At 48.8% G+C, this 13693-nt stretch overlaps 1 protein-coding gene across 3 annotated transcripts in view; it reads right to left on the bottom strand.

Moving 5' to 3' along the window:
- The window catches only part of LOC139250427 (uncharacterized), a 95057-nt gene that overhangs the window by 41837 nt on the left and 39527 nt on the right, over positions 1-13693 (bottom strand). For all 3 annotated transcript variants that reach the window (XM_070872822.1, XM_070872824.1, XM_070872823.1), the window contains exons 3-4: positions 8259-8603; positions 910-1257 (exon numbers count right to left, since the gene is read on the bottom strand). In XM_070872822.1, the coding sequence (XP_070728923.1) occupies positions 910-1257; positions 8259-8603 (693 nt within the window). The remainder of the gene's footprint in view (positions 1-909; positions 1258-8258; positions 8604-13693) is intronic.

Raw genomic sequence — 13693 nt, 5'->3', positions numbered from 1 at the left:
CACTTGGACTGGGGTAAGGTACTTTGGCTGGGGGAGGGATGTACTTGGTCTGGGGTAAGGTACTTTGACTGGGGGAGGGATATACCTGGACTGGGGTAAGGTACTTTGGCTGGGGGAGGGATATACCTGGACTGGGGTAAGGTACTTTGACTGGGGGAGGTATATACTTGGACTGGGGTAAGGTACTTTGGCTGGGGGAGGGATATACCTGGACTGGGGTAAGGTACTTTGGCTGGGGGAGGGATATACTTGGTCTGGGGTAAGGTACTTTGACTGGGGGAGGGATATACTTGGACTGGGGTAAGGTACTTTGGCTGGGGGAGGGATATACCTGGACTGGGGTCAGGCCCTTGCTGTCTTCTGGGGAGCTCTGTCCTCTGTCGCTTCAGGAAGTCAAAGTGGATCGAATTACAATTTGCAAAGTCAGTGAGACCTTGGGATGGGCGGTTCCAGTTACACATTCCAGTGAAACTTCAGGGTGTGGCTTATCCTCCACAAGGACCAATCATTGACAAAGAGTGGAGCATGGCGGCCATTTTTGCAGTACAAATAAGTGTGCCCATTTCTTTTCCCATGTCTGTTTTCCCCTCTCCCTTCTCTTTTGTTCTGAGTGGCCCACACCCAAAATGTCAACTCCTCCGTTTTCTCCACAAAAAACAGACTGGCCGAGACATTCCGTATGTTCTGTTGTTGTTCCAGAGTTTTGATCCATTCTTACATCGCCACTATTCAACTCTGGCATTTCGCACATCACTAACAACATTCCCACTCTCTGTTCCACAGCAAGACAGTAACCACTGTGTCTGACGGTATATTTCCACTGGTCCACCCCACTGTGTGAAGGTTACACATGTTCCCAGTAAGGAGCTGTTACTGTGACCCTGCCAGTGTGAGCTAACATTGACTTACCGGTTACATTGAGCTGGGTCCCTGCTCCATAGATGTAGCTCCACACACTGCAGCTGTAGGCAGCAGTATCACTGAGGGACACATTCACGATGGTCAGAATGTAACTGTTACTGGTGATGTTCCTGGAAGGCAGAAAACGGTCGTGGAAACCCCAGGACTTGGTAATGGTGCCATTCACAAACTGGCTCATCACCCACTCGCTGTTGTTCCCGGGTCGCTGGCAGTGCCAGTGGACATCAGCGTCACTCACACTGGCATTGTACATGGCACATTGTAACTGCACGGTTTCACCCTCTGGGACCTTGCTGACTGTTGGATGCTGAACAAGGACCGGATCAGCCAATGGATCTGTACATGGGAAATATATGGAGCTTAACACAAAGAAATATATTTCTCCAAGCTTTCAAAGTTTAACAATTTATAACATTTGGAGTTAGAAGGTTATGGGTTCATGTCCCACTCCAGAGACTTCAGCACATATCTAGACATTCCAGTGCAGTATGGAGTGCAGTAGGCTGACACTCCCAGTGCAGTGCTGAGGGAGCGCTGCACTGTCCGAGGAGCCAGCTTTTGAATGAGTTGTTAAACCGAGGCCCCGTCTGCTCTCTCAAGTGGATGTAAAAGATCCCACGGCACTATTTTGAAGAAGAGCAGGGAAGTTATCCCCAGTGCCCTGGCCATTATCACATTGCTGTTTATGGGAGCTTGCTGTGTGCAAAGTGGCTGCCATGTTTCCTACATTACAACAGTGTCTACATTTCAACAAGTACTTCATTGGCTGTAAAGTGCTTTGGGACATCATGAGGTCATGAAAAGCACTGTAGAAATTCAAATCTTTCTTTCTCAGAGTCACAATGTCGTGGGTTCAAGTCCCACTCCAGAGATCCCAGCACATATCTAGACACTCCAGTGCAGTATGGAGGGTGTGCTGCACTGTTGGAGGTGCTGTTATTGAAATGAGATGTCAAACCAAGATTGGCATCTCAGTTGGATGTAAAAGATCTCACGGCATTATTCGAAGATTAGCAGGGGAGTTCTCCCAGTGTCCAGGCCAACATTTATACCTAAAACACATGATCTGGCTATTTATTTAATCGCTGTTTGTGGGACCTTGTGTGTTTCCTAAATTACAACAGAGACTACACTTCACATGTACTTCATTGGCTTATGTAAAGTGCTTTGGGACATCCCGAGACTGAAAGGCACTATAGAAGTGCAGGTTCTTTCTCTTAGTGTCTATCCCTGATGCCTCCAAAAGGCCAATGGAAGGCTGGGACCAGGCATATCCGGGTCCAGGAATAATTTGCAGCCCTCCCATGCACTCCAGGCAGAGTTATAGCAGCAGAGTGGCCGAGAGCTGTGGATAAGAACATAAGAAGTTACGGACATTGGAACAGGTTCTGGGGGAGGTGGGACCAGTACAAACCAGACGGTCTGCACATAGGCAGGACCGGAACCAATGTCCGAGGGGGAGTGTTTGCTCGTGCTGTTGGGGAGGAGTTAAACTAATATGGCGGGGGATGGGAACCAATGCAGGGAGACAGAGGGAAACAAAAAGGAGACAAAAGCAAAAGACAGAAAGGAGATGAGTAAAAGTGGAGGGCAGAGAAATTCAAGGCAAAAAACAAAAAGGGCCACTGAATATAAAGGGGCTGGAGGAAGGGTCAAAACTAAAAATCATGCTTTAAAAACTAGTCTTAAAACAGTCTACCTAAAAGCACGCAGCATTCGAAATAAAGTAAATGAGTTGACGGCACAAATCATTACAAATGGGTATGATTTGGTGGCCAATACAGAAATGTGGTTGCAAGACCAAGACTGGGAATTAAACATACAGGGGTATCTGACGATTCGGAAAGATAGACAAGAAGGGAAAGGAGGTGGGGTAGCTCTGTTAATAAAGGATGATATCAGGGCAGTTGTGAGAGACGATATTGGCTCTGATGAACAAAATGTTGAATCATTGTGGGTGGAGATTAGAGATAGTAAGGGGAAAAAGTCACTTATAGGCCCCCAAATAATAACTTCACGGTGGGGCAGGCAATAATCAAGGGAATAATGGAGGCATGTGAAAAAGGAATGGCAGTAATCATGGGGGATTTTAACCTACTGATCGATTGGTTAAATCAAATCGCACGGGGTAGCCTGGAGGAGGAATTCATAGAATGCATATGGGATTGTTTCTGAGAACAGTATGATACAGAACCTACAAGGGAGCAAGCTATCTTAGATCTGGTCCTGTGTAATGAGACAGGAATAATAAATGATCTCCTCGTAAAAGATCCTCGCGGAACGAGTGATCACAGTATGATTGAATTTGTAATACAGATTGAGGGTGAGGAAGTAGTGTCTCAAACGAGCGTACTATGCTTAAACAAAGGGGACTACAGTGGGATGAGGGCAGAGTTGGCTAAAGTAGACTGGAAACACAGACTAAATGGTGGCACAATTGAGGAACAGTGGAGGACTTTTAAGGAGCTCTTTCATAGTGCTCAACAAAAATATGTTCCAGTGAAAAAGAAGGGCAGTAAGAGAAGGGATAACCAGCCGTGGATAACCAAGGAAATAAAGGAGAGTATCAAATTAAAAACCAATGCGTATAAGGTGGCCAAGGTTAGTGGGAAACTAGAAGATTGGGAAAATTTTAAACGACAGCAAAGAATGACTAAGAAAGCAATAAAGAAAGGAAAGATAGATTACGAAGGTAAACTTGCGCAAAACATAAAAACGGATAGTAAAAGCTTTTACAGATATATAAAACGGAAAAGAGTGACAAAAGTAAATGCTGGTCCCTTAGAAGATGAGAAGGGGGATTTAATAATGGGAAATGTGGAAATGGCTGAGACTTTAAATAATTATTTTGCTTCGGTCTTCACAGTGGAAGACACAAAAACCATGCCAAAAATTGCTGGTCACGGGAATGTGGGAAGGGAGGCCTTGAGACAATCACTATCACGAGGGGGGTAGTGCTGGACAGGCTAATGGGACTCAAGGTAGACAAGTCCCCTGGTCCTGATGAAATGCATCCCAGGGTATTAAAAGAGATGGCGGAAGTTATAGCAGATGCATTCGTTATAATCTACCAAAATTCTCTGGACTCTGGGGAGGTACCAGCGGATTGGAAAGCAGCTAATGTAACGCCTCTGTTTAAAAAAGGGGGCAGACAAAAGGCAGGTAACTATAGGCCGGTTAGTTTAACATCTGTAGTGGGGAAAATGCTTGAAACTATCTTTAAGGAAGAAATAGCAGGACATCTACATAGGAGTAGTGCAATCAAGCAGACACAACATGGATTCATGAAGGGGAAATCATGTTTAACTAATTTACTGGAATTCTTTGAGGATATAACGAGCATGGTGGATAGAGGTGTACCGATGGATGTGGTGTATTTAGATTTTCAAAAGGCATTCGATAAGGTGCAACACAAAAGGTTACTGTAGAAGATAAAGGTACGCGGAGTGAGATGAAATGTATGAGCATGGATCGAGAATTGGCTGGCTAACAGAAAGCAGAGAGTCGAGATAAATGGGTCCTTTTCAGGTTGGAAATCGATGTTAGTGGTGTGCCACAGGGATCGGTGCTGGGACCACAACTGTTTACAATATACATAGATGACCTGGAAGAGAGGACAGAGTGTAGTGCAACAAAATTTGCAGATGACACAAAGATTAGTGGGAAAGCGGTTGTGTAGAGGACACAGAGAGGCTGCAAAGAGATTTAGATAGGTTAAGCGAATGGGCTAAGCTTTGGCAGATGGAATACAATGTCGGAAAGTGTGAGGTCATCCACCTTGGGAACAAAAACAGTAAAAGGGAATATTATTTGAATGGGGAGAAATTACAACATGCTGTTAGGCAGAGGGACCTGGGGGTCCTGTGCATGGATCCCAAAAAGTTAGTTTGCAGGTGCAGCAGGTAATCAGGAAGGCGAATGGAATGTTGGCCTTCATTGCGAGAGGGATGGAGTACAAAAGCAGGGAGGTCCTTCTGCAACTGTATAGGGTATTGGTGAGGCCGCACCTGGAGTACTGCGTGCAGTTTTGGTCACCTTACTAAAGGAAGGATTTACTAGCTTGAAGCGGGTGCAGAGACGATTCACTCGGCTGATTCCGGAGATGAGGGAGTTACCTTATGATGATAGATTGAGTAGACTGGGTCTTTACTCGTTGGAGTTCAGAAGGATGAGGGGTGATCTTATTAGAAACATTTAAAATAATGAAAGGGATAGACAAGATAGAGGCAGAGAGGTTCGGGGAGACTAGAACTAGGGGGCACAGCCTCAAAATACGGGGGAGCAAATTTAAAACCGAGTTGAGAAGGAATTTCTTCTCCCAAGGGTTGTGAATCTGTGGAATTCTCTGCCCAAGGAAGCAGTTGAGGCTAGCTCATTGAATGTATTCAAGTCACAGATGGATAGATTTTTAACCAATAAGGGAATTAAGGGTTATGGGGAGCGGGCAGGTAAGTGGAGCTGAGTCCACGGCCAGATCAGCCATGATCTTGTTGAATGGCGGAGCAGGCTCGAGGGGCTAGATGGCCTACTCCTGTTCCTAATTCTTATGTTCTTCTGTTCTTATGTAGGAGGAGGAGTAGGCCATTTGGCTCCTCGAGCCTGCTCCGCCATTCAATAAGATCATGGCTAATCCGATCATGGACTCAGCTCCACTTTCCTGCCCATCTCCGGAATCAACCTGGTGAACCTTCTCAGAACAGCCTCCAATGCAAGTCTATCCTTCCGTAAATACGGAGACTAAAACTGCACGCAGTACTCCAGGTGTGGCCTCACCATACCCTGTGTAGAAGTGTGATGATAGAATTAGATTAGTTCTCACTGGAGCAGGGATATTTCATTGAGAGAGGACATGAAGCAGGTTTTTTAAATGCTGAAAATAGACTGGGGTATAGAGGGCATAATTTCAAAGTTTGCAGATGAGGAGGAAAGCAGCAGCCTCCAGGAGGACTGGTGAAATGAGCAGATACATGGCAGATGCAATTTAATGCAGAGAAGTGTGAAGTGATGCATTTTGGAAGGAAAAATGAGGAACGGTAATATGAACTAAATGGTGCAATTATAAAGTGGGTGCAGGAACAGGGAGCCCTGGAGGTTCACATACAAATCTTCATAGTGGCAGGACAAGTTGATGAGGCTTTAAAAGAGCTAAAAAACCCTGGGTTTATAAATCGAGGTGTAGAGTACAAAAGCAAGGAAGTGATGCTAAACCTCCATACATCACTGGTTAGACCTCAGCTGGACTATTGTGTCCAATTCTGGGCACCACACTTTAGGAACAATGTCAAGGCCTTGGTGAGGGTGCAGAGGAAATTTACTAGAATGAGACCAGAGATGAGGGACTTCAGTTATGTGGAGAGACTGAAGAAGTTAGGATTGTTCTCCTTAGAGCAGTGAAGTCACAGGGGGATTTAATCGAGGCGTTCAAAATTCTGAGGGGTTTTGCTGGAGTAAATGAGGATGAAATGTTTCCAGTGTGGGGAGGATCAGTAACCAGAGCACACAGATTGACGATAATTAACAAAAGTACCAGGGGGGAGGGGGGAAAGAGATGAGAATTCCTTTTTACGCAGCGAGTTGCTGTGATCTGGAATGCGCTGCCTGAAAGGGCGGTGGAAGATTCAATAGTAACTTTCAAAATGGAATTGGATAAATATTTGAAAAGGAATAAAATTGCAGGGCTGTGGGGAAAGAGCAGGGGCAGTGGGAACAATTGGATCGTTCTTTCAAAGAGCCAGCACGGGCACGATGGGCCGAATGGCCTCTTTCTGTGCTGTAAGATTTATATAAAAGCTTGGATAATACAAGTGTAAACTTTATCAAAGTTTGATTCAAACAGAAGGAAGTCGGAGCATAAAACTGGTCAATGGGACTGTGGAGCGAGAACAGCTTGTATTGTGAGACAGCAAGTACCTAAAATATACAGCGCATGGTGTTTGTCTCAATGTTATACCAGTGATGGTCATCCCTGCCCTACTTCAATAACTGCACTTGGTGCGAGGGGGAACAGATCCTCTGCCCAGAACATCGCAAATCCAGCCAAACAATTTTTATAGAATTAACCACAAATCATTATTTCAGGTGAATTTACAAAGAATGAACAAATCCTGTCGGGAGCGGAAAGGAGCAGCATAAAAATCAACTTAGGAATTAAATCGAGGGTAAGGGAGGGATATGTGGGTGGGGGAGGGGAGGGGATGTGCGGAGACATGGGGATGTGGGTGGGGGAGGGGGGATGTGGGTGGGGGAGGAGACGTGGGGGAGGGGGGATGTGGGTGGGGGAGGGGGGAAGTGGGTTGGGGAGGGGACGTGGGGGAGCAGGATGTGGGTGGGGGAGAGGGGGCGTTGGTGGGGGAGGGGACGTGAGGGAGGGGGAGGGGACGTGGGGGAGGGGGAGGGGACGTGGGGGAGGGGACGTGGGGGAGGGAGAAGGGACGTGGGGAGGGGGAGGGGTGATGTGGTTGGGGGGGGACGTGGGGGAGGGGTGATGTGGGTGGGGGACGACGTGGGGGAGGGGTGATGTGGGTGGGGGAGAGGACGTGGGGGAGGGGGAGGGGTGATGTGTGTGGGGGAGGGGACGTGGGGGAGGGGGAGGGGTGATTGGATGGGGGAGGGGACGTGGGGGAGGGGGAGGGGTGATGTGGGTGGGGGGGACGTGGGGGAGGGGGAGGGGTGATGTGGTGGGGGGGATGTGGGGGGGTGGGGGACGTGGGGGAGGGGGAGATCAGCACAGCCCGGGTTCAGCTTTCCCGATGTGAAACTTTGAATGGGCCGCGCCGCCCGTTAAAGGGACCACGCATCAAAAAGCAAATGCAGGGTAACACTGATGGGGATATGTGTGGGTGTGAATGGTAACTTGGGCAAGGAGTCAGGGCCTGTGGACTGGACCATCACGAGGAGAAAATAGGTGCAGATAAATGTGAGAAATTATTGCAAAACTATCTGCTGCTGAGTTGCACTGTGACGGATTACTGGCACTTTAACGTTTAGTAATGTTGAATTTTAAAAGAATCAAATCGCCTTAGAATTCCTAATCCCTGTCAGTATAAGTGAAATCACACTTTAGGCGAAACAATATATTTCCATCAAGTTTGGGAAGCTCCTGTGTTCTATTGAGAAGTGAAGTGTGTATAAGAGGGATCCCACAATGCCGTGCTCCCAGTGAGAAGCTACAGTCCCATGGAATGTGGGTCAGATATAGGGCCACAACATCACAGCCCCAATTCTCCAGTCCATGCTCCCAGTGTGTGTGTGCCTCTCGACTGGGAGTGTATTGTTGTAAAATTACCCTCTCTGTAGTAATGCTATTATGAATAAAACCAAATGTAACTTATACTTACTGGTTACATTGAGCTGGGTTCCGTTCCCGCTGATATCGCCCCACACTTTACAGTAATAGGCGGCAGTGTCACTGGGCTGCACGTCTGTGACTGTCAGAATGAAGCTGTTATTGGAGGTGTCTCTGGAAGGCTGGAGACGGTCAGTGGAACCTGGGCTCCCTCGTGTGCTGCCACTTGCCTCATGTGTTAAAACCCACTCCGTATCTTGCCCCGGTAGTTGCCGGTACCAGTGGACATCGGTGTCACTCACTCTGGCGTTCCTCATGGTGCACTGTAACCGCGCCGTGTGACCCTCTGTGACACGTTCCAGGCTCGGAGACTGGGTCAGGACAGGGACAACTGCACCTTTAATGGGAAAATATCAATCACTTAAAAACCGGTCTGAAGGTTGATAAATGTCTGAAATGTTTCAATGAAAACTGCAGGCAGCTCACCTGAGCTTCAGTAAATTCTAAACAACTGATCATTATATGGCCTGATATGAAAAGCTCCAGGATTTCTTTGCTTCATGCATACAGGTGCCTCTGCCACTTCCTCCCCAACCTCCCCGAGTCTTCCTCCCTGATCCCCATCACTGCAGATTCTCCCCAATCTCCCTCCCATGCCTTCTCTTCACTTATTTCCCAAATGATGCTCACACCCTGGCCAAGTGATTTCTTCTCCATACACCTCCTGACTCCTCTTTATCCCTTACTGTCATGTGTCTGACATGTTACTGCTTACACTATTACAAGGTGTGCCACCAGAGGGCACCGCAGTGGGAGACTTGCAGGTTCCCTGTACAGGTGTGCCTGACCTAGTATAAAAGGCAGACCACCAGGTGTGATCCTCACTCTGGAGTTACCAATAAAGGACTAAGGTCACTACAGTTCAAGTACAACACATTGCCTCATGCAATCATTGTCAGCGTATCTAAAGACATAACAATTGGCGACGAGATTAGGAACCTTCACGCGAAAATGGCTACCCTTGGTACATTGCAGCAGTTTGCCGATGCTGATGATTGGGATGTCTTTGTGGAGAGGCTCGATCATTTCTTCACAGCAAAGACCTGGCAGGAGAAACCCGGCCACACTGGCTGATAAGTGCAGAGCTATCCTGCTAACCAGTTGTGGGCCCATCATCTATGACCTCGTCAGGGACTTGCTGGCACCAGCGAAGACAACGACCAAGACGTACAAGGAGCTTGTAACGCTGATCCAAGAGCAACTGAAGCCCAAGGAGAGCATCCTCACAGCCAGACACCGGTTCAGCACCCACCGACGGCCAAGAAATTGCAAAATATGCTGCAGACCTCAGGAGGCTGGTGGCACCGTGTGATTTTGGCGACCACATCACTGAAGCGCTGCGAGACATTTTTGTCATTGGAATCGGCCATGAGAGCCTTCTTCATTAGCTACTGTCTGCGGATACCACAGTCACACTGCAGAAGGCCATCTCTGTGAGCCAGACATTCATGACCTCGACCTGCGTTTCTAGGCAGATGACCCATCCTCAGGACTCAAACCCTGCAAGTACTATGCACAGAGTGGCGTCTTTTAGAGGCTGGACTATAGAACGCAAAACTTCTCAGGGAAGAGAGAACAGACCCCTGAGGCCCTTAGCTCAGAGTTCGCCGAGGGGCACTAACCGAGTAGCTCCATTCTGGCATTGCGGAGGGAATCACAGGGCTCACCAGTGCTGTTTTAAAGACTGTGTGTAAAGGCTGCAGCACAAAGGGCCACCTCAAGCGAATGTGTAAGAGAAATATGACTCACTGTGTCGATGAAGAGTCTGCAGATGGCCATGAATCCAGCGTTGGTTATGAAACGATAGGCAGAGAGACAGCTCAGCCCCATGATGAGGTATATAGCACGTTTACCTACACCACCGAAGGTTCCCCATTGAGGATGGAAGTCGAGATAGATGGTGTTCCAGTCTTCATGGAAGTGGACACAGGGGTGAGCCAGTCAGTAATGAATCAAGAAACCTTTGAGAGGTTATGGGACAATCAGGCTGAATGAACCAAGTTGGTCCTGGTTCAGGCAAAGCTGCGCACCTGCACCGATGAACTTATCCCAGTTGTTGGTACTGCGAATGTAAAGGTACTCCATGATGGCGCGGTGCACAAGTTACCTCTGTGGATTGTTGCAGGTGATGGACCAATGCTACTCGGAAGAAGGTGGATGGAGAAGATCCATTGCAAGTGGGAAGACTTCATCCCTCCAGCAATCGACATCCTCCGCGCTCGGAGGCACAGCAAGCCCTCACTTGAGGGTGGACCCGGCATCAGCAAGCAGACCAGCACAGCACCCGAGGCACAGACCGCTCAGCATGTGGAGATGATCCAGCTGAGACAACCCGAACACACCTTCCAGGCTCCAGTGGCAGGACTCCGGAGGAAGAAAATTGGATCCGAAGGCGACTTCCCAGCTTCGGTGGCAGATCCCGGGAAGAAGAGGATCACCGCAGTCGACATCGTGGATGGAGGGAAGATGGCGCCCAAACCACGAGGTGATGCACCGAAGAAAAAGATGGCGACGGCCAGACCACGAGGTGCTGCGCTGATGGAGCAACACGTGGCACCAGAGAAGAGGATTGGGGTAAAGATGGCAAAGCTCTCTTAAAGGAGGCCTGCAACCCACCACACTTAAAGGGACTGTTCCACATTTTCAAACAATGTAAAGTCAACGGTGAGCCAGATGCAAGATGTGAAATTGATGATCAGCGTTGTGTACATGCAATAAACAAAGAAAAGGTGCGTGATCACGATCGGAGCTACAAGTTATTTATAATGAGTAATGAAACGTTGTGCGATGTAGGATTTCAACTGCACTCAACCAATGCAGTGGGCAGACACCAATCGGGAGCACACAGGTCCAGTGAGCTACCCAATGTAGTAGCCTGCGTCCCTGGGGCCAGAGTTGTGCACCATGGCGTGTCACCTCAAATGTAATGCAAACTTGTTTTTCTGGACTTGAATGTATATGAATGCAATGAACCTCTGGCATAATCTATATGTGGGGGGAGAGAATGGAGTGGTCATGGACACACACACAAACAGTAACCACCAGCACTCTACTGCCAACGAAACACCAACCACTCACCCAAGATAGAAACAACCCGCCAAGGGTCAACCAGATAGAGCTAAGCCCAGAGCACAGTCAATGCAGAGGCGATTTGCACTAAAGGCTTGGGGGAGAGCGATGTCATGTACCCTACATGGTTACTGCTTGCACTATTACAAGGTGTGCCACCAGAGGGCACTGCAGTGGGAGACTTGTAGGTTACCTGTACAGGTGTGCCTGGCCCAGTACAAAAGGCAGGCCACCAGGTGTAATCCTCATGCTGGAGTTATCAATAAAGGACTAAGGTCACTACAGTTCAAGTACAACACACTGCGTCGTGGAGTCATTATCAGAGCATCGAAAAAGACATAACATTTACTGTGTAGCTCACACTACTAGTGACTTTCCTCAAACATTCAAAACCAGTCATCAATCCCCTCCTCAAACAAGCCACCCACCCGCCTGTCCTCTCTGCCTGCTGACCCATCTTCACCTAAACTCCAAGCCCAACCCTCTCAATGCTGCCTGTTCCAATCTGTCCAGTCCAATTCCAGCTCACAGCATTGAAGTGGTCCTGCCCAAGGTCACAACTGATACCCTACAACACTGACATCCTTATCCATGCTCCTGTCACCTCTGGTCTTGATGGCTCCAATGCTCTCATTGCTGGCCTCACATCCTCAGTGAACTCGACTGATTTGTCCAAAATACAGTCGCTCATATCCTGTCCCACAGGAAATCCTCCTCACTGTCATCGTACAAAGGCTCCCTGTCCCTCAATGCACTAAATATAAACTCTTGTCCTCAGCTTCAAATCTCTGACTGGCCTTGTCCCACCTCCAACCTTCTGTAACCTCCTCCAGGCCGATAACCCCGGCACTCTTTGCTTCTTTAACTGTGCATTCACTCCCCCTTCCCCTCCCCCCATTGGTGGAAAAGCCTTTCATTGCCTCAGCCCGACTCCCTCGAGCTCCCTCGCTAAACCCCTCTGTAATGCATTTACTTCTTGGGTTCTTTGCTTTAAGAATTCATAGCAACACATTGCTATCAAGAACTAGTTGGTTTATTAACAAAGGTTTAACAATCCCACTACACATTACCAGTTCATCCACGAGGCTCACAACTGCATACCTCATCGTGGATGACCTGGGCCCAACTGATTGGGGTTTTATTGAGTCTTGTCAACATCACATGACTGGCTAAGCCACTCACAATGCAACAGCTCTACACTATTTTGAGTAGAAACTTTAAATCAAGTTCCTGGAACAGCTCCACAATTATTTTTGTGAACCTATAAATCAAGTGACCCTTGTTAACGGGGGATACTAAAAGCGGCAAATTAAACAAATTAACTTTTAAACTTTAACGATCAAATTAAAATTTGGTTGCTCGGGGTGATGATGCACTCCAGTCCCTCCGGTGCCCACCTCTCGCGGAAGGCCGCGAGCGTACCGGTGGACACCGCGTGCTCCATCTCCAGGGACACCCTGGCTCGGATGTAACCACGGAAGAGAGGCAGGCAGTCAGGCTGAACGACCCCGTCGACCGCCCGCTGCCTGGACATGCTGATGGTCTCCTTGGCCATGCCCAGGAGCAGTCCTATGAGGAGGCCCTCCGACCTGCCCGCTCCCCTCTGCACAAGGTGCCCAAAGATCAGGAGTGTAGGACTGAAGTGCAACCAGAATTTGAGGAGCAGCCCCTTCAAATATTGGAACAGGGCCTGCAACCTCACACACTCAATATAAATATGGAACACGGACTCCTCCAGACCGCAGAAATTACAGGCGGCCTGGGAGTCCGTGAACTGACTTAAAAATCGATTGCACGGGACTGCTCTGTGCAACACCCTCCTGGCCAAATCCCCAATAAATAAAGGGAGGACTCCTGCATAGAGTGCACTCCATTGGGGACCCCCGCCTCATCCGGACGGGAAGATGGTGCACCATTGCATGTCCAGACGGCAGACGAGGATGGCAAGGTAGAGAGTGTGCAGGAGCAGCCCATACAGGAAACCCCTCCGCGCAGAACTGAAAGGCACGGAGGGGATTTCCCGGAAGAGGCTCAAATTGTGAGGCGCCGGCTCCTGAAGGAGGTTTCGGGGCTTGGTGCCGATGAGGAATTCCGTCCGGACGGGGTCAGTTTGGACGGGATCGCCCCTCGTGCTTGAGCATCCTCGACACACCTAACGGAGTCAGGGCCCAGGGCCGTTTTTAGCGACTCGATGGCATTGGCCACACGCTGGACCAGGGTAGGTGCCGTGCCAGCTCTTCAGGCACCATCCAGCACGCTCCTCGCCATCGAGCAGGTCCCTGACCCTGGTCACCTCGCCAGCCACAGCCCCCTCGTCCGCCTGCCACCGAAAACCGCGGTGGTGGAGGTACAGATTCC

The sequence above is a fragment of the Pristiophorus japonicus genome, unplaced genomic scaffold (genome assembly GCF_044704955.1).
Source record: "Pristiophorus japonicus isolate sPriJap1 unplaced genomic scaffold, sPriJap1.hap1 HAP1_SCAFFOLD_370, whole genome shotgun sequence".
Classification (NCBI taxonomy): Eukaryota; Metazoa; Chordata; class Chondrichthyes; family Pristiophoridae; genus Pristiophorus; species Pristiophorus japonicus.
Note: the sequence above shows the minus strand (reverse complement) of the source record. Positions and strands in the feature narration are given on the sequence as shown.